Raw genomic sequence first — 23,233 nt, 5'->3', positions numbered from 1 at the left:
ATACCCACCACCTCCACACACACTTAGCCTCTCCCGTTATCAACATCCCTGACCAGGGTGGCACCTGGGTTAAAGCTGATGAACCTACATTGATTCATAATCATCACCCAAAGTCCATAGTTTACAGTAGGGTTCACTCCCTTTTTTTTTTTCTTTATGGTGTTTTATTTAAGAAATGCTTTCTTCACTCCGTATCATAATGATTTGCCTTTCGATTTTTTTTAACATCTTTATTGGAGTATAACTGCTTTACAGTGTTGTGTTAGTTTCTGCTGTATAACAGAGTAAATCAGCTATATGCATACGTATATCCCCATATCCCCTCCCTCTTGCATCTCCCTGCCACCCTCCTTATCCCACCCCTCTAGGTGGTCAGAAAGCACCGAGCTGATCTCCCTATGTCGTGCAGCTGCTACCCACTAGCTGTCTATTTTACATTTGGTAGTGTATATATGTCAATGCTACTCTCTCACTTCATCCCAGCTTACCCTTCCACCTTCCCGTGTCCTCAAGTCCATTCTCTAAGTCTGTGTCTTTATTCCAGTCCTGCCACTAGGTTCATCAGAACCTTTTTTTTTTTAGATTCCATATATATGTGTTAGCATACGGTCTTTGTTTTTCTCCTTCTGACTGACTTCACTCTGTATGACAGACTCTAGGTCCATCCACCTCACTACAAATAACTCAATTTCATTTCTTTTTATGGCTGAGTAATATTCCATTGTATATATGTACCACATCTTCTTTATCCATTCATCTGTCGGTGGACACTTAGGTTGCTTCCATGTCCCGGCTATTGTGAATAGTGCTGCAATGAACATTGTGGTACATGACTCTTTTTGAATTATGGTTTTCTCAGGGTGTATGTCCAGTAGTGGGATTGCTGGGTCGTATGGTAGTCCTATTTTTAGTTTTTTGAGGAACCTCCATACTGTTCTCCATAGTGGCTGTATCAATTTACATTCCCACCAACAGTGCAAGAGCGTTCCCTTTTCTCCACACCCTCTCCAGCATTTATTGTTTGTAGATTTTTTTGATGACGGCCATTCTGACTGGTGTGAGGTGATACCTCATTGTAGTTTTGATTTGCATTTCTCTAATGATTAGTGATGTTGAGCATCCTTTCATGTGTTTGTTGGCAATCTGTATATCTTCTTCGGAGAAATGTCTATTTAGGTCTTCTGCCCATTTTTGGATTGGGTTGTTTGTTTTTTTGATATTGAGCTGCATGAGCTGCTTGTAAATTTTAGAGATTAATCCTTTGTCAGTTGCTTCACTTGCAAATATTTTCTCCCATTCTGAGGGTTGTCTTTTCATCTTGTTTACGGTTTCCTTTGCTGTGCAAAAGTTTTTAGGTTTCATTAGGTCCCATTTGTTTATTTTTGTTTTTATTTCCATTTCTCTAGGAAGTGGGTCAAAAAGGATCTTGCTGTGATTTATGTCATAGTGTGTTCTGCCTATGTTTTCCTCTAAGAGTTTTATAGTGTCTGGCCTTACATTTAGGTCTTTTATCCATTTTGAGTTTGTTTTTGTGTATGGTGTTAGGGAGTGTTCTAATTTCATTCTTTTACATGTAGCTGTCCAATTTTCCCAGCACCACTTATTGAAGAGGCTGTCTTTTCTCCCTTGTATATTCTTGCCTCCTTTATCAAAGATAAGGTGACCATATGTGCATGGGTTTATCTCTGGGCTTTCTATCCTGTTCCATTGATCTATATTTCTGTTTTTGTGCCAGTACCATGCTGTCTTGATTACTGTAGCTTTGTAGTATAGTCTGAAGTCAGGGAGCCTGATTCCTCCAGCTCCGTTTTTCTTTCTCGATTGCTTTGGCTATTCAGGGTCTTTTGTGTTTCCATACAAATTGTGAAGTTTTTTGTTCTAGTTCTGTGAAAAATGCCATTGGTAGTTTGATAGGCATTGCATTGAATCTGTACATTGCTTTGGGTAGTATAGTCATTTTCACAATGTTGATTCTTCCAATCCAAGAACATAGTATATCTCTCCATCTGTGTGTATCATCTTTAATTTCTTTTATCAGTGTCTTATAGTTTTCTGCATACAGGTCATTTGTCTCCTTAGGTAGGTTTATTCCTAGGTATTTTATTATTTTTGTTGCAATGATAAATGGGAGTGTTTCCTTAATTTCTCTTTCAGATTTTTCATTGTTAGTGTATAGGAATGCAAGGGATTTCTGTGCATTAATTTTGTATCCTGCTACTCTACCACATTCATTGATTAGCTCTAGCAGTTTTCTGGTAGCATTTTTAGGATTCTCTATGTATAGTATCATGTCATCTGCAAACAGTGACCATTTTACTTCTTCCTTTCCAATTTGTATTCCTTTTATTTCTTTTTCTTCTCTGATTGCTCTGGCTAAAACTTCTGAAACTATGCTGAGCAGTAGTGGCGAGAGTGGGCAACCTTGTGTTGTTCCTGATCTTAGAGGAAATGGTTTCAGTTTTTCACCATTGAGAACGATGTTGGCTGTGGGTTTGTCATATATGGCCTTTATTATGTTGAGGTAAGTTCCCTCTATGCCTACTTTCTGGAGAATTTTTATCATAAATGGGTGTTGAATTTTGTCAAAAGCTTTTTTCTGTATCTATTGAGATTATCATATGGTTTTTATCCTTCAGTTTGTTAATATGGTGTATCACATTGATTGATTTGCATATATTGAAGAATCCTTGCATTCCTGGGATAAACCCCACGCGATCATGGTGTATGATCCTTTTAATGTGCTGTTGGATTTTGTTTGCTAGTATTTTGTTGAGGATTTTTGCATCTATGTTCATCAGAGATATTGGCCTGTAGTTTTCTTTCTTTGTGACATCTTTGGTTTTGGTATCAGGGTGATGGTGGCCTCATAGAATGAGTTTGGGAGTGTTCCTCCCTCTGCTATATTTTGGAAGAGTTTGAGAAGGATAGGTGTTAGCTCGTCTCTAAATGTTTGATAGAATTCGCCTGTGAAGCCATCTGGTCCTGGGCTTTTGTTTGTTGGAAGATTTTTAATCACAGTCTCAATTTCAGTGCTTGTGATTGGTCTGTTTATATTTTCTATTTCTTCTTGGTTCAGTCTCGGAAGGTTGTGCTTTTCTAAGAATTTGTTCATTTCTTCTAAGTTGTCCATTTTGTTGGCATATAGTTGCTTGTAGTAATCTCTTATGATCCTTTGTATTTCTGCAGTGTCAGTTGTTACTTCTCCTTTTCCATTTCTAATTTTGTTGATTTGAGTCTTCTCCCTTTTTTTCTTCATGTGTCTGGCTAATGGTGTATCAATTTTGTTTATCTTCTCAAAGAACCAGCTTTTAATTTTATTGATCTTGGCTATCATTTCCTTCATTTCTTTTTCATTTATTTCTGATCTGATCTTTATGATTTCTTTCCTTCTGCTAACTTTGGGGGTTTTTTGTTCTTCTTTCTCTAATTGCTTTAGGTGTAAGGTTAGGTTGTTTATTTGAGATGTTTCTTGTTTCTTGAGGTAGGATTGTATTGCTATAAACTTCCCTCTTAGAACTGCTTTTGCTGCATCCCATAGGTTTTGGGTTGTCGTGTTTTCATTGTCATTTGTTTCTAGGTATTTTTTGATTTCCTCTTTGATTTCTTCAGTGATCTCTTGGTTATTTAGTTGCATATTGTTTAGCCTCCACGTGTTTGTATTTTCACAGTTTTTTTCCTGTAATTGATATCTAGTCTCATAGGGTTGTGGTCGGAAAAGATTCTTGATACAATTTCAATTTTCTTAAATTTACCAAGGCTTGATCTGTGACCCAAGATATGGTCTATCCTGGAGAATGTTCCATGAGCACTTGAGAAGAAAGTGTATTCTGTTGTTTTTGGATGGAATGTCCTATAAATATCAATTAAATCTATCTTGCTTAATGTGTCATTTAAAGCTTGGTTTTCCTTATTTATTTTCATTGTGGATAATCAGTCCATTGGTGAAAGTGGGGTGTTAAAGTCCCCTACTATCATTGTGTTACTGTCGATTTCCCCTTTTCTGGCTGTTAACATTTGCCTTATGTATTGAGGTGCTCCTATGTTGGGGGCATAAATATTTACAATTGTTATATCTTCTTGGATTGATCCCTTGATCATTATGTAATGTCCTTCTTTGTCTCTTGTAATAGTCTTTATTTTAAAGTCTATTTTATCTGATATGAGAATTGCTACTCCAGCTTTCTTTTGATTTCCATTTGCATGGAATATCTTTTTCCATCCCCTCACTTTCAGTCTGTATGTGTCCCTAGGTCTGAAGTGGGTCTCTTGTAAGCAGCATATGTATGGGTCTTGTTTTTGTATTCATTCAGCCAGTCTATGTCTTTTGGTTAGAGCATTTAATCCATTTACATTTAAGGTATTATCGCTATGTATGTTCCTATTACCATTTTCTTAATTGTTTTGGGTTTGTTTTTGTAGTTCTTTTCCCTCTCTTGTGTTTCCTGCCTAGAGAAGTTCCTTTAGCATTTGTTGTAGAGCTGGTTTGGTGGTGCTGAATTCTCTTAACTTTTGCTTATCTGTAAGAGTTTTAATTTCTCCATCGAGTCTGAATGAGATCCTTGCTGGGTAGAGTAATCTTGGCTGTAGGTTTTTGCCTTTCATCATTTTAAATAGGTCCTGCCACTCCCTTCTGGCTTGCAGAGTTTCTGCTGAAAAATCAACTGTTAACCTTGTGGGGATTCCCTTGTATGTTATTTGTTGCTTTTCCCTTGCTGCTTTTAATATTTTTTCTTTGTATTTAATTTTTGATAGTTTGATTAATATGTGTCTTGGCATGTTTCTCTTTGGGTTTATCCTGTATGGTACTCTCTGTGCTTCCTGGACTTGACTATTTCCTTTCCCATGTTAGGGAAGTTTTCGACTATAATCTCTTCAAATATTTTCTCAGACCCTTTCTTTTTCTCTTCTTCTGGGACCCCTATAATTCCAGTGTTGGTGCATTTAATGTTGTCCCAGAGGTCTCTGAGACTGTCCTCAATTCTTTTCATTCTTTTTTCTTTATTCTGCTCCCTGGCAGTTATTTCCACCATTTTATCTTCCAGCTCACTTATCCATTCTTCTGCCTCAGTTATTCTGTTATTGATTCCTTCTAGAGTATTTTTAATTTCACTAATTGTGTTGTTCATCACTGTTTGTTTGCTCCTTAGTTCTTCTAGATCCTTGTTAAATGTTTCTTGTATTTTCTTCATTCTGTTTCCCAGATTTTGGATCATCTTTACTGTCATTACTCTGAATTCTTTTTCAGGTAGGTTACCTATTTTGTCTTCACTTATTTGGTCTTGTAGGTTTTTACCTTGCTCCTTCATCTGTAATGTATTTTTTTGTCGTTTCTTTTCTTTTTTTTTTTTTTTTGATGGGTGGTGCTGTAGTCCTGTCTTACTGGTTGTTTGGCCTGAGACGTCCAGCACTGCAGTTGAATAGAGCTGGGTCCTGGTGCTGTTTTGCACGCAGTTGAATAGAGCTGGGTCCTGGTGCTGAGATGAGGACCTCCAGGAGGCCTCACTCTGATTGATATTCCCTGGGGTCTGAGGTTCTCTGTTAGTCCAGCAGTTCAGACTCGGAGCTCCCACCATGGGAGCTCGGGCCCAACCTCCGGCCTGGGCACCAAGATCCCGCAAGCTTGGTGCGTGGTGAAGTCCGTGGTGAAGACCGCATATGACACCAGCCAGGCTGCTTTCTTCACCTGTCAAAACTACTACCAGATCAGTGATGGGCACTGGTCTTGACCACCTTGATGACAAGGACCACACTTGTGAAAGGATGTCAATCAAAAACGGACCCGGAGGAGAAGAAATGGCAGCTCTCACCGGGTTCACTCTTGGTGTTGTGCATTCTAATGGGTTTAGATAAATGTGTAATAATATGTATCCATCACTATGGTGTCATAGAGTAGTTTCACGACCCTAAAAATCACCTAAAAAATGTGCTCTGCCTTTTCATCTCTTCCTCCCCCTGAATCCCTGGCAACTACCAATCTTTTTACTGTCTCCATAGTTTCGCCTTTTTCAGAAAGTCATATAGTTGGAATCATACAATATACACCCTTGTCAGATTGGCTTCTTTCACCTAGTAATATGCATTTAAGCTTCTTTTCATTGCTTGATAGCTCATTTCTTTTTAGTGCTGAATAATATTCCATTGTCTGGATGTATCACAGTCTGTTTATCTCTTCACCCACTGAAGGATATCTTGGTTGCTTCCATGTTTGGCAGTTGTGAATAAAACTGCTCTAAACATCCAGGTGCAAGTTTTTCCTTAATTGTTTTTTCTTCAGTTTTAATATTTTTTATTGAAGTATAGTTGATTTACAATGTTACATTGATTTCTGCTGTATAGCAAAGTGATTCAGTTATATATACATTCTTTTTAAAAATATTCTCTTCCATTATGGTTTATCATAGGATATTGACTCTAGTTCTCTGTGCTGTACAGTAGGTCCTTGTTGTTTATCCATTGCATATATAAAGGCTTACATCTGCGAACCCCAGTCTCCCACTCCATCCCTCCCCCAACCCCCTCCCCTTTGGCAACCACCAGTCTATTCTCTGTCCGTGATTCTGTTTCTGTTTCATAGATAGGTTCATTTGTGTTGTATTTTAGATTCCACATATAAGTGATATCATATAATATTTGTCTTTCTCTAACTTACTTCACTTAATATCATAATCTCTAGTTGCATCCATGTTGCTGCAAATGGCATTATTTCACTCTTTTTTATGGCTGAGTAGTATTCCATTATGTGTGTGTGTGTGTGTAGATCTTCTTTATCCATTCCTCTGTCAATGGACATTTAGGTTGTTTCCATGTCTTGGCTATTGTGAATATTGCCGCTATGAACATAAGGGTGCAGGTATCTTTTGAATTATAGTTTTCTCTGGATATATGCCCAGGAATGGGATTGCTGGATCATATGGTGATTCTATTTTTAGTTTTCTGGGGAACCTCCATACTGTTTTCCACAGTGGCTAGGGTGCAAGTTTTTGTATGCACCTAAGTGTTCGATTCCGCGGGTAAATACCAAGGAGCGCAATGGCTGGATCACACCTCATAGGATTTTGTTAGGATTCATGTAAGCAATGGCCTTAGCGTAGCGCCTGGCACTCGGTAAATGGTTCTCAAAGTTAGTTTTGCCCCTAGTATGTATGAGGCCCAGGGCAAGAGAACAAATGGAGATTCACGTAGCATATACCTAAATAGTTAAGGTTTTGAAACTTCACAGCTTTGTCCATGGCCAGGCTCATGTTCCTGGCCAGATCACCTGACCTGGAGGCTGCAGGAGCGGTGCTCATCCCTGCAGCCTACAAGCCCGAGCAGAGCCGTGTACCTGCTAGGCAGGGTGGGGCACCAGCTGGGCCCAGGACCAGCTCCTGCATGGTGACCGAGTCTGCCTGAACCCCTCATGGGACTGGCCGGGTTAAGCTCTCCGGGGAGTTGGGGCAGCTAGATTCTTCATGCCTCTCTTTTCCAACTCAGATGCCTCTGAGACCCTACTTCCTGAGCAGAGAGGCGGGAGGGAACACAGTTATCTGGGGAGTCCAGTCTCTGAGGCACCTGCTTTGGGTGATTTGGGGCGGCCAACTGGAAAATAGACCAACGCCTCTTTGTCTGGCTTCCCAAGGGAGGCCACCACCACCTTCCCCACCACAAATTTGGCCCTATGAGGGTCAGGGGTGGGAGGAAAAGCCCAGTTCAGCACACATGTCCCTATTGCATAATTCTCATTAGCTCAAACTATTCCAGAATTTTCCCCCAAAACTTCCTTTTAAGACCAAAAAGAAAAAAGCAAATGTCTTTGTGTTTTGGTATTTGTGATGTGCAAGACCTCTCTTGCCTGGCTCTAAGGATGGCCCTGCCCGTCGCGATGACAAAATGAGACTTCATTCTGCAGGCATGGGCAACTGCAGAAATATTTTGAGCTGAGAAGTCACACAAGGAAGCAGAACCCTTTGGACCCAGAGTACAATTGGGTGGGAACAAAGGCAGATCCAGTCTAATGCCAGAAAGCAATGTGTGTTTTGGAGGTCTCCCTGGCGCAGGATGTGCTACCAGCCCTCTCCCTTGGCCCTTCCTGTTCACCGTCCCATCCCCTGGCAATCTTAAAACAGGTCTGTGAGAGCTGGCTTAAGATTTCTTTACTGTTGAAAAACAATTTCCATTTGGTTCTTTTTTTTTAAAGTTATAATTATGAATCTTCCCTGGGTTATCTAGGGAAAAAAAATTGTGTGGAGAAAATGACCTTTCAAGAAATAGTCACCACTGGGATATGGTCATCCACATTTGAAAACATAGATTTTACCGAAGTCCTTTGGGGTCATTGAGTTGTGTCAAGGGTTCAACTTGTTTTTCTTTCTGACTCATAATTTGAAAACATAATTTAAACCAAAACAACAAATCCATACTGAGGTTTAAAACAGAAGGATATCCTGCTTCAAGGTTTCAGAGTCCATGTAAAGCAAAGTCACCGAATCTGTTTTTAAACTGAGTTTCCTCTTTCCTGGGGTCTTTTATAAATAAATTGAAGTAAAGATCCATTTTCTTCTTTCTTCTCCCTTTTTCCTTTTTCTTGGTGACCCTTTATTATTCCTACCAGCCTATAGCTTCTCATCATTGTGGTCGCTTCTTCTGACCCAAGATTGCTTTATTTCTCATAAAGAAAAGAGCTTTTCTCTGTTGGGTGGGGATTACTCTGAGCTAACCAGGACCCCTCTTACAGACTGGGTGGTGTGGAATACCAATCACAATAGAGCAATAAATCATTGTCATTACACAGAAGGCCATTTTGTCCTTGAATAAGGTCTCATCCTGCTTGCAAAGTTACACACCAAATTCAGGAAATGCAAAACTTGTGTGTTCTTTCAAATGAGCTAAATTGTACATGCTAACATATACATATTTTTTTCTGGGTTAAAATGCTAGTTTGGCTTTAAAATGTATCCTTTACTAATCATGAAATGAAAGACTGATATTAACATACCTTACTAATTCATATTTTCATATTTTTCATGTTCAGAATTCACATGGATTTTCACATTTAGATTTTTCAAAGTACTGAGAAGGCTCTTTGATAACAGATTATAAAATACTAGTAATAAGAAGAAAGAAACATAGTTTGGGTGGGACTCATTCAGACATCACAAAGGAGGTTCTGTATTCTTTCAGTCTTCCCATCTTGCAAGTTACTCAAGTCAGTTTCATTTGTGCCCCTTTCAATTGAGCTTTACAGATATTTTCTCATATGTGTTTGTTTATAGTTTTTATTTTTTCTCTGTCTCTATTGGGCAGTAAGCTCCTTCCGTCCCCTGGACAGCTGGAGAAAGAACTTAAAGCAAGAGAAACCAAGTGCTGCCTGAGAGCACTTAGTGTCTCCCATGGGTAGAGGAAGAAGTATTAAAAATATAGCAAACTCATGTACGCAGATGCTTCAGTATAGCTCAACAAACACTGGATGCCACAATGTGCCAGCCACTGGGGGTGCAGTTAGGATGAAAATAAAGCTGTTTGTGCTGAAGTTCTCATGCCATTGGCAATTGCTGCATTCACAGAAAATTCCAGTTGGACGTGGTCTATTGACGTGCAGATATGCATAGAGTGTTATGGGGACACATCACGTCCAGGGGACTCCTGGAAAGCTTCCTAGAAGACATGATGCCTGAACTGAGTCTTGAAGAAAGAGTAGGAATTAGTCCTGTGGAGAAAGATGGGGAGGTGTGACAGGAGCAACCACGAGCTAAGACATGGAGGAGGAAGCAGTACGTCGTGTGCCGGGAACTCTAGGGTCTCATGCAGCACAGTGATGAGTGTCCCTCAGTGATGAGTGATGATGTGTCACCACTACGTTGTCACTAATAATATTTATCATAATTTGCAAATATTGACTTCTCCTGTAAGTTGGTGTGAAACCTTAGTCAAGGTGCTGTTATTGACAAGTAGTGTAAATCTATTTTAAATTACCTTAAGCTGAGGTGGTGGATTAAAGGAAAGAATTGGGGTATCTCATGATCCCCAAGGCAAAAATGGAGCCAGGCCTGGGAAAATTATCAGGAAACCAGCCATCCATTCTCATGTTCTACTGCAGATCTTCTGCTGCCATCTTGTAAAGCAATTTCAAGGTTAACTCTTTACTGACTATAAATGGCTCCAACAGAGTACAGACGACAGCTGATAAGGACAAAAGTGGATCTGAGCATGATCTCCAGGTGGCTTCTGTCTATTGAGGAGAAAGATGAAAACAGCAGAGTGGAATGACGCTTATTATACCCATGAAATGGTCTACTTTAAAGATTCAGACATCACAGCTTGGGAACGGGGGAGAGGTCACTGAGAAACCCCAAAGGACCATACAGCTGAGCTTGTTTTTAATCAAGACTGTAGCCATGATGCAGAGTGGCAACAGAGGGCCATGAGTCCTTCTTAACCCCATGCCTCATGGGTGGCTGTCAGCCTCAGAAACCCTAACCTCAGAGCACGAGGCATTCACATAGCAGTCGTGTGCTCAGTGAACTGAACGAAGGATCGTCACGAAGTCAGTGTTAGGAAACTCAGGTAGACGTGCAAGTTTCTTAGACTAAAGGTAGATGATGAGAAGACAAGGCTTACTTTAGGAACTGCTTATTACACGCCAGGCACTTTTGTAATTGCTGAATGCGTATTAATTCATTTACTCCTCCCAATAATCCTAGGAGGTAGGAACTATTGACATACTCTTTTTATAGACAGGGACAGTGGAGCATTGAGAGGTTAAGTAGCTTCCTCAAGGTCCTACAACTAAGAGAAGGTGGGGCTGGGACTGGAACCCAGGAAGTCTGGTCCCCAGGGGACCTGGGGACACCAGCTGCCTATTCACCAGTCACCATGTTCCTTTCTCACAATTCACCCACATAGGTTGTAAGAATGAGTTTCTAAACAGAAATGATCTCAGAAACAAATGGATATTTAAATGAACAAGAACTGAAAAGAAGGCAAGTCCATTTCAAAGGAAGAAAATATTGACATGAGAGTTTTCAAACTTTTTGGCCGCCACCATCTTACCTGGAACCCAGTTAATATAACAGAGATAAGAGGAGCTGTGCTGGGTGAAGCAAGGGACAGGCACACAAGCCACCAGCTCTGACTGCCCTGTGACCTCTACTTTGACCCCAGGCTGCTTAAAGGACTCTGGGACCCACACCCTACATCAACAGCTGGTTAAAAAGAAAACACTGGAACTGATTCACCTGTCCTTGTTATCTGACTTGGTATCAATGTTAGAGTTTTTGAAAATTTTTTCAACAGTTTGCAACATTTTCATTAGAAGCTCTCCGGTTTGATCGTTAAAGCTTCTTATAACGAACTGTTTTGGTTTGGGGTTTGCCTCTCTATCCATTTGATACAGTACTGATGACCTTACTGAGCACAGGAGAAGAGCTGAGAGGAAGGATGAGGCTGAAAAGAAGAGGGAAAAAGCAAAGTTAAGGCATCTGTGGAGGCGGAGCATGTTGAGAAAGCCTTTGCGTGTATAGATTCTGAATGAAGCAAGTTGCTGTGACTTTGGAAGTGAATGGCTGAGAGAGTGGTTCTTTTGTTTATTTGTTTTCTTTACTTTTCCCCTTCCGGTTCCTCAAAAGGAATTCAGGATATTTATTCTTCTTCGGTTATGTTTTTTTCTAAACATTATCTAAACAGTCCACATTCTCTTGCTTGAGTAGTCACCATACCTGCTGAGCTCTTTTTTGCACCTGGAGATCAGGTCACCTAAACTAGAAATTTCCAATATATTTCTTTCTGAGGATGCCTGGACTATACGTCAGAGACTTCCTTTGCTATTTAAATAAATCCACACAACAGCTAACAATATTTCTTTCAAGATGTAGATTTCTCCTAGCCATTTCAGCTTATATATTTTACTACATTAGTACAACCGGGACCCAATTTCTTCTCCATGTTACCCTCAGAGATGTACTATTACTTCTACCTTCTAGGAATATTGTGGAGGACGGGGGTGATTAACACAAGAATAATGTCAATTCAGACAATTCTAGAATTGAACTGGATCCCTTCACTTACTAGTAGTGCCTCTTTGGGCAAGTTACTCAGACTCTTGCTGCGTCCAGTTCCTTGTTTGTAAATTGGGGATTAAATAATACCTATTCTGAGCTCTACTGAACCTTAACAAAATAGACAAATTCACCCATATACAGACTTTTCTAGCATATAGAAAAAAAGACAAAGAATCACCCAACTCATATGAGGCTTGTATAACTGGCTTTAAAAATCCACAAAGGTAGCAAAAGAAAGGAAAATTGTAGGTCATTCTTACTTACGAAGATCAGATGAACAATCCCAAAGAAAATAGTTTCAAAACAAAACCAGTGGTGTAAAAAAAAAAAAAAAAAAAAAATCAATCCTAGGAATATAAGGATGTTTTTGAACCACTAGAAAAATGTTATGGTTAAACACAGTGAATTTAATGCATTCAGTTAACTTCTTTTTTTCCTGAAACCCCAGCGAAACGACAGTAAAGAAATAAACAAGGTATATATATACCCACAAGCATGAGAGGAAAGGGAGAAGACCTCAGTGGGCAAGAGATGTCAGTGTTTTTTAGGCGATAAAACTGATTAAGGAAGGGCATTGACTCAGCAAAATAGAGAAAGTGAAAATCTAAATGTCTATGGAGGCTGATTTCAAAGAGTAGAGGGGAGTCATCAGGCCACAGGATTCCTGAAAGGCTTACTAGTTTGTCACCAGGTTCTTAGAAGGTAGAGTGAGGAATGGTCTGGACGCAGCAAGGCAATGGGAAGCATATGAATGGAGAAGTTGGACCCCTAAGTGCCCTTCTCCATCCCAGACGTATTTTCCGGAGTCATTAAACCAGGGAGCTCCAGACTCCAGTGTACTAGGGAGGATTGAGGGGTGATTGTTTCCAAGGAGGGAAGGAAGGAAGAAAGAAAGGAAGGGAGGGAGGGAGGAAAAGGAAGAAATCAGTCACAGCTAGCATCTACTGAGTGCTTACCGTATGCCAGACTCTGTTCTAAATGTTCTGTGTGTATTAATTCATTTGATCTTCTTAACAGCCCACCAGATAGGAGAATAAATGTGCAAAAGTAGCCAAGACAATTTTTTAGAACAACAAAAAATTGGGACTTGCTCTACCAGACACTAAAACATACTAAAAAGCTTACAATAATTTAACGGTATGGTTTTGATGCTGAAATAGACATTTTCGGTAATGAAACAGAAGTATATAGAAATTGATCCTTGCATATTAGAATGAAGGATATGATAAAAATGACATTTCAAACCAGTAGGGAAAAAAATAAACAATTCAATAAATGGTATTAGGACAATTGACTGTATACACACTTGGAAGATATAAATTCCAGATGAATTAAGGGCAAATCTAATATTAAAAATACGTTATAAGCTTGGACTAAGTGAGGCCTTCTGAAATAAGACTTGCTTGAAAACACTAAATTTATGACTTAGAGCACTGTATTTAGCTTTCTGATGTATTGTGTTTTTTTTTTCTGATCAATGGAATAGAGATGATAATAGTAGAATTATTGTGAAATTTACTCTGATCTAGCAGAGTATAAATCTCATTTTTTACATTAAACTTTGTGGTTTAGTTGTTCCATCCAATTCTGCATACCTCAGTCCTCTGGAGACACTGAAATTTTATTTTTCTTGCTGCTATTACCATGTGTGAGTCTAATACACAGAAATTCTCTCTATGTTAACTCCTTTTATCTCAGCACCTCTAGAAGTGACAAGAAAATTTTCTCCTTTGACATTTTTGACAAGTTCTCAACCTGCTGACATGACTGCTTGTGAATATATGATTATATGCGCCTGTACAAAAACAGCAAAAGATCAGCGAATTCTGGATAGTCTTTGATTTTCTCCTTTTAAGATCAGTTCCCAAAAGAAGAAAATTATTGGTTTTATCTAACTTATGGGCCACTTCAAGCATTGTCTCCACTCCTTTGCCGTAAGGAATGAATGCTTTCAAAGTGGAAGTAAGAACATTTTAAGGTCACTTTTTTTTTTTCTCTTGAGCAGTAAGGTAAAAAAATAAAAGGCTGCTTCATTGGTAAAACTGTTATATTGGTTGGTTGGCTTTTTTTTTCCCTTTCCGGATGACCAGTGCTATGACAAAGTAACTCTAGGTCTAGACTCTCAGTTGCAAGTGACAGAATCCAATTTAAACCAACCCAAGGGAAAATTCTTTGAAGGGAATGAATTGGCTTAAGTAGCTGGAAAGTTCAAGGTTGGTTATAGCTTCAGGCATAGCTGATTTATACAGGTAAGGCCTGGCTCCACCTGATCCAAATGGAATGAACTCTCCCGAGAAAGAAGCAGGACCTTCTTGCCAGAATAAGGGAGAAAAGCAGTGAACTAGCCAAAACAACAGCTGTCCGCAGCAGTAACCGAAGATGTTTCCTGGTTCAGCACAGTGTACATCTGGTCCCTCTATTGGTGTCTTCTCACTTTGGTTATGGTTTGGATGAAGGGACTGCAACATCGCAGCAGTCTTGCTTGGTCATGAAACCAATTGCCTGTAGGATATCTGCTTTGGTTCCTTTAATGCCTCTTTGCAAGGAGGCCAGAAAACAAGCTGCCTGCTCTCTGTTTCCCATTCTGCCCCCATGTTATTCTATTGTGATATTTATACTAAGGAACAATCCATATTTTGTTCATGGTGTGTGTGTGTGTGTGTGTGTGTGAGGTTTAATTGGGACAGGATAATGTCCTGTATATAAATATTGTGGAAAGGAATGCTCATAACCCCTGATAGGATTTGAGTGAAAAGGCTTTTTTTTTTTTAAATTGTAGTATAGTTGATTTACAATGTTGTGTTAGTTTCTGGTGTACAGCAGTGATGCAGATATATATATTCTTTCTCAGATTCTTTTCCATTATATGTTATTACAAGGTACTGTGATAACGTCTTCCAAATGGGGTTCTGGGTCTCATATTCCTGAAACTGCAGAAAGTTCCTAAGCCTTCATCATCCATGTCTGAAGGTCTGACTGTAATAGTTCTTGAGCCTTGGCCTGTCAGAACTGCCCTCAACACCAGATGAGGGATTGGACCAGCGCTGGTAGGGAGTAGAGGGGGTCTCTAACCTCTCTGGGAACCAGTCTAATTGTTCCCCACTGCAGGGCTGTAACTGAGGCCCGTTGGCACAGCTGACAAATGCTAGGCCCCTCCTGGGGCTCCCGTAGCCCCCCCCTCACCCCAGGGAAGTTCAGGAGCATGACTGTCTCCTCCAGTTCCATCTGTCTCAGAATAGGTTCAGGCACCTTCCATGGTTTTTTTGTCCCCAAATTAGGTTTGCTTGTCCTCTCTCTACTCCTTCCATCCCCTCTCCACACAGACTCGCCCGCCAGCCATTAGAGTGCTTTGTCTCAAGCACAGTGGCAGGAGAGTGGCTCTTGGTAACCATAGGCAACCATGAATCTGTACCAGCTATTTGTGCTATATTTGTAAGGCGCAGTCTCGCCGCTGGCCGGGTAGACGGGGAAACGTGCTTTAAAGGTTTTCTTGTACAGTAAAATATTGTCTCCCCTTTTTCTTTTAGAACGACCAGTCCATGGGCGAGATGCAGATAATTGGAGGTGATGATCTCTCAACACTGGCTGGAAAGGTTCGTTCATGTAACTATGCTCTGTGCACACTGAGGCATTGAGGTTGCGGGGAAATCAGTGACCTTCATTTCAGGTCAGCGCTGTAGTCCATTTTAGGCACTCTCCCGGGTTTGCTAATTCATGCAAATGGATGTGTGAATCCTTTTAATGATTTCTTCTTTTATAAAACACTCCTTCTATCATGCTTCCAAGACCTGATGCGAACCGAATCTTTTGTCTCCAGGCTTCCTTCCAAGTTTGTTTCAGACAACCTCACATTACAAAACCCCTTAGCATTCCTTCTTCTTTTTCCCTTTCTTTTCCTACTCACCCTTTCAGGTACCTCCTGAAAGGGAAGACTTTTCCTTTATTTGTCTGCTTTTCTCCTCTCATCTGTGCCTCAGCACCTAAGCACTTCAGTAAGACATTAAAACAGGTTTGTTGAAATGTTTAAAATTTAGGCAGGGAATAAAAAAAGGATATCTGGAGATTTTTTTCATTTTTCAGCACTTCGCCTTTTTTCCCCACATTAAAAAGAATGTAGCCCAGGAGATCATGAGGCAGACACCTCTGATGGTAACTTGGAGTTCCAAACCTGCCAGTGCTTAATAATAAAGTGAAAACCTGTTTGGATTCTGACATAAATCCATGCATTTGGGAAGGAAGAGTTGTTTCATCCAGCAGATGGTCTTTGTGCAAATGTGATCTGAAATGCAAGCTTTGCCGTGAATGAAAGCGACACAGAATTTGTTTTTGTTCACCTCTGCTGACGTATCTTGTATTCATTATCCCTGAGCAACTTCAGCTTTCTAAGTGAAACGGATCAGTCTATTATACAAGCTTAATCTCTCATATTTGTGGTTGTTATTGTTTTGCAATGCCCTCATGGGGAAAGAAAGAGCAGCCACATTTAATTTTTAAAAAAAGGTATAATAACACTAGGAACACTGCAGAGCCACAAGGACTAACTACAGAACAGCTTGCTTCCCTCTCCTCGGAAGATAGCATAGCATCTGAGTGTTAAATTGCTATCTAGTAGGAAATTGTGCCCCGCAGAGATTGGAATTAACTTGTTGGTGTTAATGTATGTATCACATGGCCACCATTTAATGTTACTACATCAATGCATAAAATATTATTTGATATTTGAGTATTTTATCCTAGAAAGATAAAATATTCAAAGCAATTTCCAGAAATTCATAACTTCTAACAACCCTGGAGTGGTCTTTAAATGATAAGTCATTTTGGTACTTTGTTGTATGACACTGCCTTGTAAGTTTATTACACAAGAGAATTATCATACCTTGTGCATTTACCATGGAAAATGTCAATGTGGCAACTCTAAGAATCCCGAAGGAATGCCAAGAAAAAATTTGCACAGAAAAAATGTAGTCTTTCTCTCCTGCCTTCTAAAATCATCTTCTATTTTGTTTTAAAGTGATTTTCCCTCTTAAGTGAGCACTGGATATTCCCTTCCTTTAAGAGATAGGATAAAGGTTATAAATTTTTTAAAAGAGAGAGTGGGAGGAGATTGAGGAAAGGGTAGTTTCTTACTGGGGGTGGAGTCAGCAGAGGAGGTAACAAGGCTGTGCCTCAGTTTCCCCACCTACAGTTACTGCAAAGACCACCCCCATCATGAGAAAGTAGAGATCATGGAAGTTGAGGTAGGAAAAATGGAAACCAGCCAGCAGTAAGTCCGAGCAGGAGTGGGCTTCAGTTTTTTGCTAGCATGACAAATGATTCGTCCAGGTTACCAGGTGCTGTTATGTTTCCACTCTCAGTGTGTGCATAGACACATTTCTATATACATTCAAAGGTATGCCGAGTAGAACCCCTTGGGCTTCTTGGGTAAATGTTTTCAAGATGAATCACCATTGATAACCAGGTTCTCAGCTGTCTCAACATGCAGCTCGGGGTCCCTAGGCTCAAGTCAGAAGGGAATGTTTAATGAACCAGTGTAGACCACACTCTGTGCTTTCAAATATATCTTGAATCTGCCTATGTCTCTCCATCTCCATGGTAACCATCCAAATCTAGACCTTGCTACTCAAAGTTGTGGTCTAGGGCAGGCATCAGATAAACTTTCCAGGTAAGGGCCAAACAGTAAATATTTTTCGGTTTTGTGGCCCATACAGTCTTCTGTTCGACGACTTCACTCTGCCATCATAGCATGAAAGCAGAAAGCTGCCATAGATGAAATGGAAACCAATGGACATGGCTGTGTTTCAATAAAACTTTATTTACAAAAACAGGCGGCAGGCCAGATTTGGCCAATGGGCCATAGTTTGCTGACCCTTGGTCTAGAAACCAGCAAGGTCAGCACCACCTGGAGGCTTATTAGAAATGTAGTATCTCAGATCCCACTCCAGATCTACTGACTTAAATCTTCATTTTAACAAGATCCCGGACATGATTCCTATCCACATTAAAGTTTGAGAAGACTAGTCTCTAGGGCAAGACTAGCTCTGTCCCTCTTCTGAGCTGCTGTGAAAGCCTAACCAGTCTCCCTGAACTTACCTTCACTTAACTAAGCCACCCTGCAAACCATTCTCCAAGAAGCAGTCAAAGGGATCTTCTTAAAATACAAATTGGATCACATCACTTGCCTACTGAAAACCTTTCAGCAGCCTGTCAATTAAGGTTGTCAGACTTAGTAAAAAAAAAAAAAAAAAAAACAAAGCAAAAAACAGGATGCCAAGTTAAATTTGAATTTCAAATAAACAATGAATAAATTTTCAGCGTAAGTGTGTCCCATGCAATATTTGGAACACACGTAAACTAAAAAGTTGTTCTTTATCTGAAATTCAGATGTATCTGGATGTTCTGTATTTTACCTGGCAACCCAGTGCTCTGAGATTACAGTCCGGCCTCCTTATCACAGCCTCAAAGACCTGCGTGATCTGGCGCTGTCTCCCTCCCAACATCACGGTACAGCGTTCATCCCCACCTCGCAGTGCCGTAAGCACGCTGGCTAAGCTCCTTCCTGCCAAGACCTCGGACAAGCCGTGGCCGCCACCTGGAATCCACTTTCCTCCTATCCGTCAGATTTCAGCCTAAAGGCTCCCGTGTAAGGGAGGCCTTCCCCGACTCTCGGTCTGAAATGAGCACAAGCTCTTCCCCTCTAGCCGTCCTCCCGCCCCACATTCTCCATTAAGTCTCTATACCCACCCTGTTTCCACTGAAGTCCTTTCCATAATTTCCGGTGTTTGTTTGGGGCTTATTTTTTTTTATTTGCCTATTTCCCCCACCAGGATGTCAGTGTGATGGGGGCAGGGACCATTCTGTCCCAGCATCGTGCACGGCACCTAGTCCGCAACAGGTCGGAATAAGTATCTGGTGATCGAGTGAGTGCAGGCTCTTCTTTCTCTTAGACAGAAATCCGAAAGACCTCTTCAATTAAGTTTGGGAACGGGCGGACATGGCAGAAGGAAAGGGTAAATAGAAGCCCACCTGGTCACACGGAAGGACGATCACCCAACTGGTTTGGTTGGGAATTGGATGAGTGATGTCGAGTGAGGGGACATTCTCTCTGTAGAAGCAGAAGGGCTTCAGTGTCCCAAGAGAGTCCAGGCTAGACGGAGTTGGTGAGTGCTACACACCTGAGGTGGAGGATGAAAAAAATTTCACTTAACCTTTGGAATTTCCTTTTCCTTAAAAGGATAAAGGCATTCATATGGCCTGCTCTGCTCATCCCTTCTTCAGCATTTCAGAAAAGGCTATCCATTAAGAGTTTGAGAGAACTTTAAAAATAAATTTCAGGGATTTCCCTGGTGGTCCAGTGGTTAAGACTCCGTGCTTCCCATGCAGGGGGCGCGGGTTGGATCCCTGGTCGGGGAACTAATATCCCGCAGGCCACGCAGAGTGGCTGAAAAAAGAAAAAGAAAAAGAAAAAAAAATTCAGAGGCCCTTCAGAGTTTTTCCATCATGCAGAATGTACACCAGCTGGGAAAAAAACTTAAAAGGAAAAGGCACCCAACAATGAGTGGGTCCTTTTATCAATGGTGGTAGAAGAAAGTCTGAAACTGCAATAAGTGTCTGCCTGGGATGGAAGATGCTTTGGGTGAATATCTACGTTGGAAGGGTTGTTACAAGCCATCAGCTAATTTATCCCTTCTCATAGAGTAATCACACAATTTCTCAATCAACAAATTTACATTGAAGTTATACTTATCATTATATTATTACTCTGCCATGAACTTATTCAGGCCGCCTTTTTGTTAATGCTCGGTACCCAGAGAAGAACTTCAGGGATTCTTTCCACCCACGACTGTTTCCTTGAGCTTAAAGAAATCCAGAGAAGGAATGATTCCTTAGGACTGTAATCGTCTTAGAGAGAAGAGGGTGAGGTTTTACTTGGGACCAGAACGTCTGGGAATAGCACCGAAGAGGGAGAGAGATTAGCGTGTGGAAAGGGGGAGGAAGGGGAGGGAATAGCAGAGCCAGAGGACAGGAGTGGCCCAGTGTGACTGAAGGAAATTAGTCAAAAATAGGAAAACGATAATTTGAAAAACTGAAAATGTCGACTGAATTTGGTTTATAGAATATGTTGAATAACTAGTGTAACTTGCTCGGAAAAGCAAAGAGCCGCAAAAGTTGCTGAGCCGTGGTGACATCATGAAGCTGTGTTTTGGGGAAAATGCACCTGATGGGAGGGTAGAATCAACTGAAAGAAGGGGGAGACTCCAGGTAGAGAAACCAGTTAGGAGACCACCTGATTGTCCACTTGATTGATTGATTGATTGGAGCACTTGAACTACAGGAACGAAGTAGGGGGTGAAACAGAAGGAATAGCCCTCTCCAAAGGGGCAGGAAGGAGTTCAATGATTCCTGAAAGAGGGAGGGTTAGAAAGGATTTTTTAAAATCAAATTTGTTTATAGAAGGACTTCTAAAAACATGGGAAAATCACCTGTATAATTTTCCATGCATTGTAAACCCCATAACTGTACTATGTAACTTCTTAAGTCCTCTATAGATGTGCAAGTTAAAATGTTTAGGAAAGGGAGATTCTAGACAGCCCCTGTGCTCATTTCTGTTTCTTGGCTTCTTTTATTACCTCTTCTTCCTTCCTTCCTTACTCCCTCCCTCCCTCCCTCCCTCCCTTCCTTCCTTCCTTCCTTCCTTCCTTCTTTCCTTACTTCCTCCCTTCCCTTCTCTCTCCTTCCTTCCTTCCTTCCTTCCTTCCTTCCTTCCTTCCTCCCTCCCTCCCTTCCTCCCTCCCTTCCTTCCTTCCTTCCTTCTTTCCTCCCTCCCTCCCTCCCTTCCTTCCTTCCCTCCCTCCCTCCTTCCCTCCCTTCCTTCCTTCCCTTCTCTCTCCTTCCTTCCTTCCTTCTTTCCTCCCTCCCTCCCTTCCTTCCTTCCCTCCCTCCCTCCTTCCCTCCCTTCCTTCCTTCCCTTCTCTCTCCTTCCTTCCCTCCCTCCCTCCTTCCCTCCCTTCCTTCCTTCCCTTCTCTCTCCTTCCTTCCCTCCCTCCCTCCTTCCCTCCCTTCCTTCCTTCCCTTCTCTCTCCTTCCTTCCTTCCCTTCTCTCTCCTTCCTTCCTTCCTTCTTTCCTCCCTCCCTCCCTCCCTTCCTTCCTTCCCTCCCTCCCTCCTTCCTTCCCTTCCTTCCTTCCCTTCTCTCTCCTTCCTTCCTCCCTCCCTCCCTCCCTTCCTTCCTCCATTCTTTTTCTTAAAGCAAAAGGAGGAAAACTCCCAAGAAAGGCTGGCTGCGTCATGGTTCTAAGTAGGTCACGGCAGTTGAATACAGGGAGCCCTCAATGATTCAGTTCAGTGGCCCCTTCAGCTCACAGCATTAAAAGCATTTCACTTGGTGTGTTTAAGCTGTCTGCACAATGCGCTCTCTGGCTGATTTTTTTCAAAGTTGATTTAATCCTGGCACTTCATAAAATGTGTGTATCCATCAAAGCAAGACGATTTTATTCATGTTCAAGAGAAATCTCTGAAAGGGTGGAATAAAACCAAACGCATGGAAACAGGCCCAAATCCGGCAATGGAAAAACACAGATGTGCAGGTTAAGTGCAAGATTTCAGGAGACGTGCCACCCCACCCCAAATAAGTTTCTAATCAAATGCCAGAGTGAAGCATCGGAACCTGCCAACATTTCCTCCTTGGCTGCCTTAACTGTTTAAATCATTCCTTTTAAATTGCATCTGACTAGGCTGAGAACAATAACGGAAATGCCCACCGACTGACGATTCTGGCAATTTTGTGAATTATCACATAAAGTGGAGCGCTGGACTGCATGCCCTTTCTCCATGGGGTTTATATTCACACCCCTGTGCATGCTCAGCTCACCATCATTCCTGCCATCGTCCCTCTGCTGGGTGTGACCACAGCCACAAAAACACGTTGCTGCAGATTAGACTGTGGTGTGCTGACCGTTGTGCGTTTTGAAAGACTGAAAGGAATAACCTATTTAAGAAAACCATTTAGATGTGCATAACTCTTTCCTCCTTTCTTTTCTTCTTCGCTTTCTTCCTTCCTTTCTCTCTCTTTAGGAAACCTGATGGGATTAGCTTCAATCAGGATCATGCAATAGCAAAGAGAGGACACACTCTGGAGAGTCCCCATAGGATTTTTGCCTGCGGTTCCCAAGCTACAGATTTTACTGGCTTTCTGGGAGGAAATGAGCTAGGTGTGATGAGATGACTGAGGTGGTGACTGGCGAACATCTCAGATTCAGTGATTGGAGTTAGCAGATTGCAAGTGTTTAAGGGAGGCACAGTATGTTCTGAAAAATTCCCAAGGTTGCCCACTGAAGAAAATGGGAATTTCAGAAGATTTCTTAAAGCAAAATTAAAAGCAATAGACATTAATAATAGCTTAGTTAAGGAGGGATTATACATCATTAAGGAGAAAAATGGAGGGGATGTGTCAAAAGTATAATGAACCAGAGAAAGAAAGAAGGTCAGAATTGTTGATTTGTTCCACGGGCAGTTTTCTGAGCCCCGACTACATACCAGTCTCCATGTTACATGATGATCATATAAAGATGAGTTAGTCTTTGTCTCTTAGCTTGTGGAGCTAATCTTGGTCCATTAAAGTATCAAGAGATTAGTTCTCTTGGACAATACTGAAAATGCTTCCAAAGTTGGGGTAGTCACTTTCTCTCTACTCAAGGAGGGTTTTGCAAGGCAGAGCCGATCTTCCAAAGGTACTAAAAGCATTGCTGTTTTTGGAGGTGCGCTTTTCACACAACAGGCAGGCCACTAAAAATCCAGGAGTCAATCCATATACCACTAATAAAAGAGTTTGAAAACACTGTTGTTGTTCCATAAAGGAAAATAAAGGTATATGTAGTGACTGCTCTGTAGAACTCACTAAAGAACTCCAGTTTTCTGCTTAGTTCCCTTTCAAGAGCAGGTGGTTTTTCTATACTCATATTCCCATGCCCATCATTTAGGAGCCTGTAAATAATTCTACTTTTTTAGTACTCTGCAGAACTCAGAAAGTCCTCTGTATTGTTACAGACTATTCTAAGTTAAAAGAGATTAAAGATCCAGTGCACGGTCTTAGATTAGACAAACCAGCTACAACAAAAGCCATCTGAAGGACAACTGGGAAAAGTTAAATATGTACTAGGTTTATATGATATTAAGAAATTATTGTCGAGGGGCTTCCCTGGT

General features: G+C 41.0%; 1 protein-coding gene across 3 annotated transcripts in view; it reads left to right on the top strand.

Moving 5' to 3' along the window:
• Positions 1 to 23,233, top strand: part of PRTFDC1 (phosphoribosyl transferase domain containing 1) — a 93,118-nt gene that overhangs the window by 58,342 nt on the left and 11,543 nt on the right. For all 3 annotated transcript variants that reach the window (XM_068561472.1, XM_068561488.1, XM_068561480.1), the window contains exon 4: positions 15,563 to 15,628. In XM_068561472.1, coding sequence (XP_068417573.1) covers positions 15,563 to 15,628 — 66 coding nt within the window. The remainder of the gene's footprint in view (positions 1 to 15,562; positions 15,629 to 23,233) is intronic.

Source organism: Eschrichtius robustus, chromosome 1 (genome assembly GCF_028021215.1).
Source record: "Eschrichtius robustus isolate mEscRob2 chromosome 1, mEscRob2.pri, whole genome shotgun sequence".
NCBI lineage: Eukaryota > Metazoa > Chordata > Mammalia > Artiodactyla > Eschrichtiidae > Eschrichtius > Eschrichtius robustus.
Note: the sequence above shows the minus strand (reverse complement) of the source record. Positions and strands in the feature narration are given on the sequence as shown.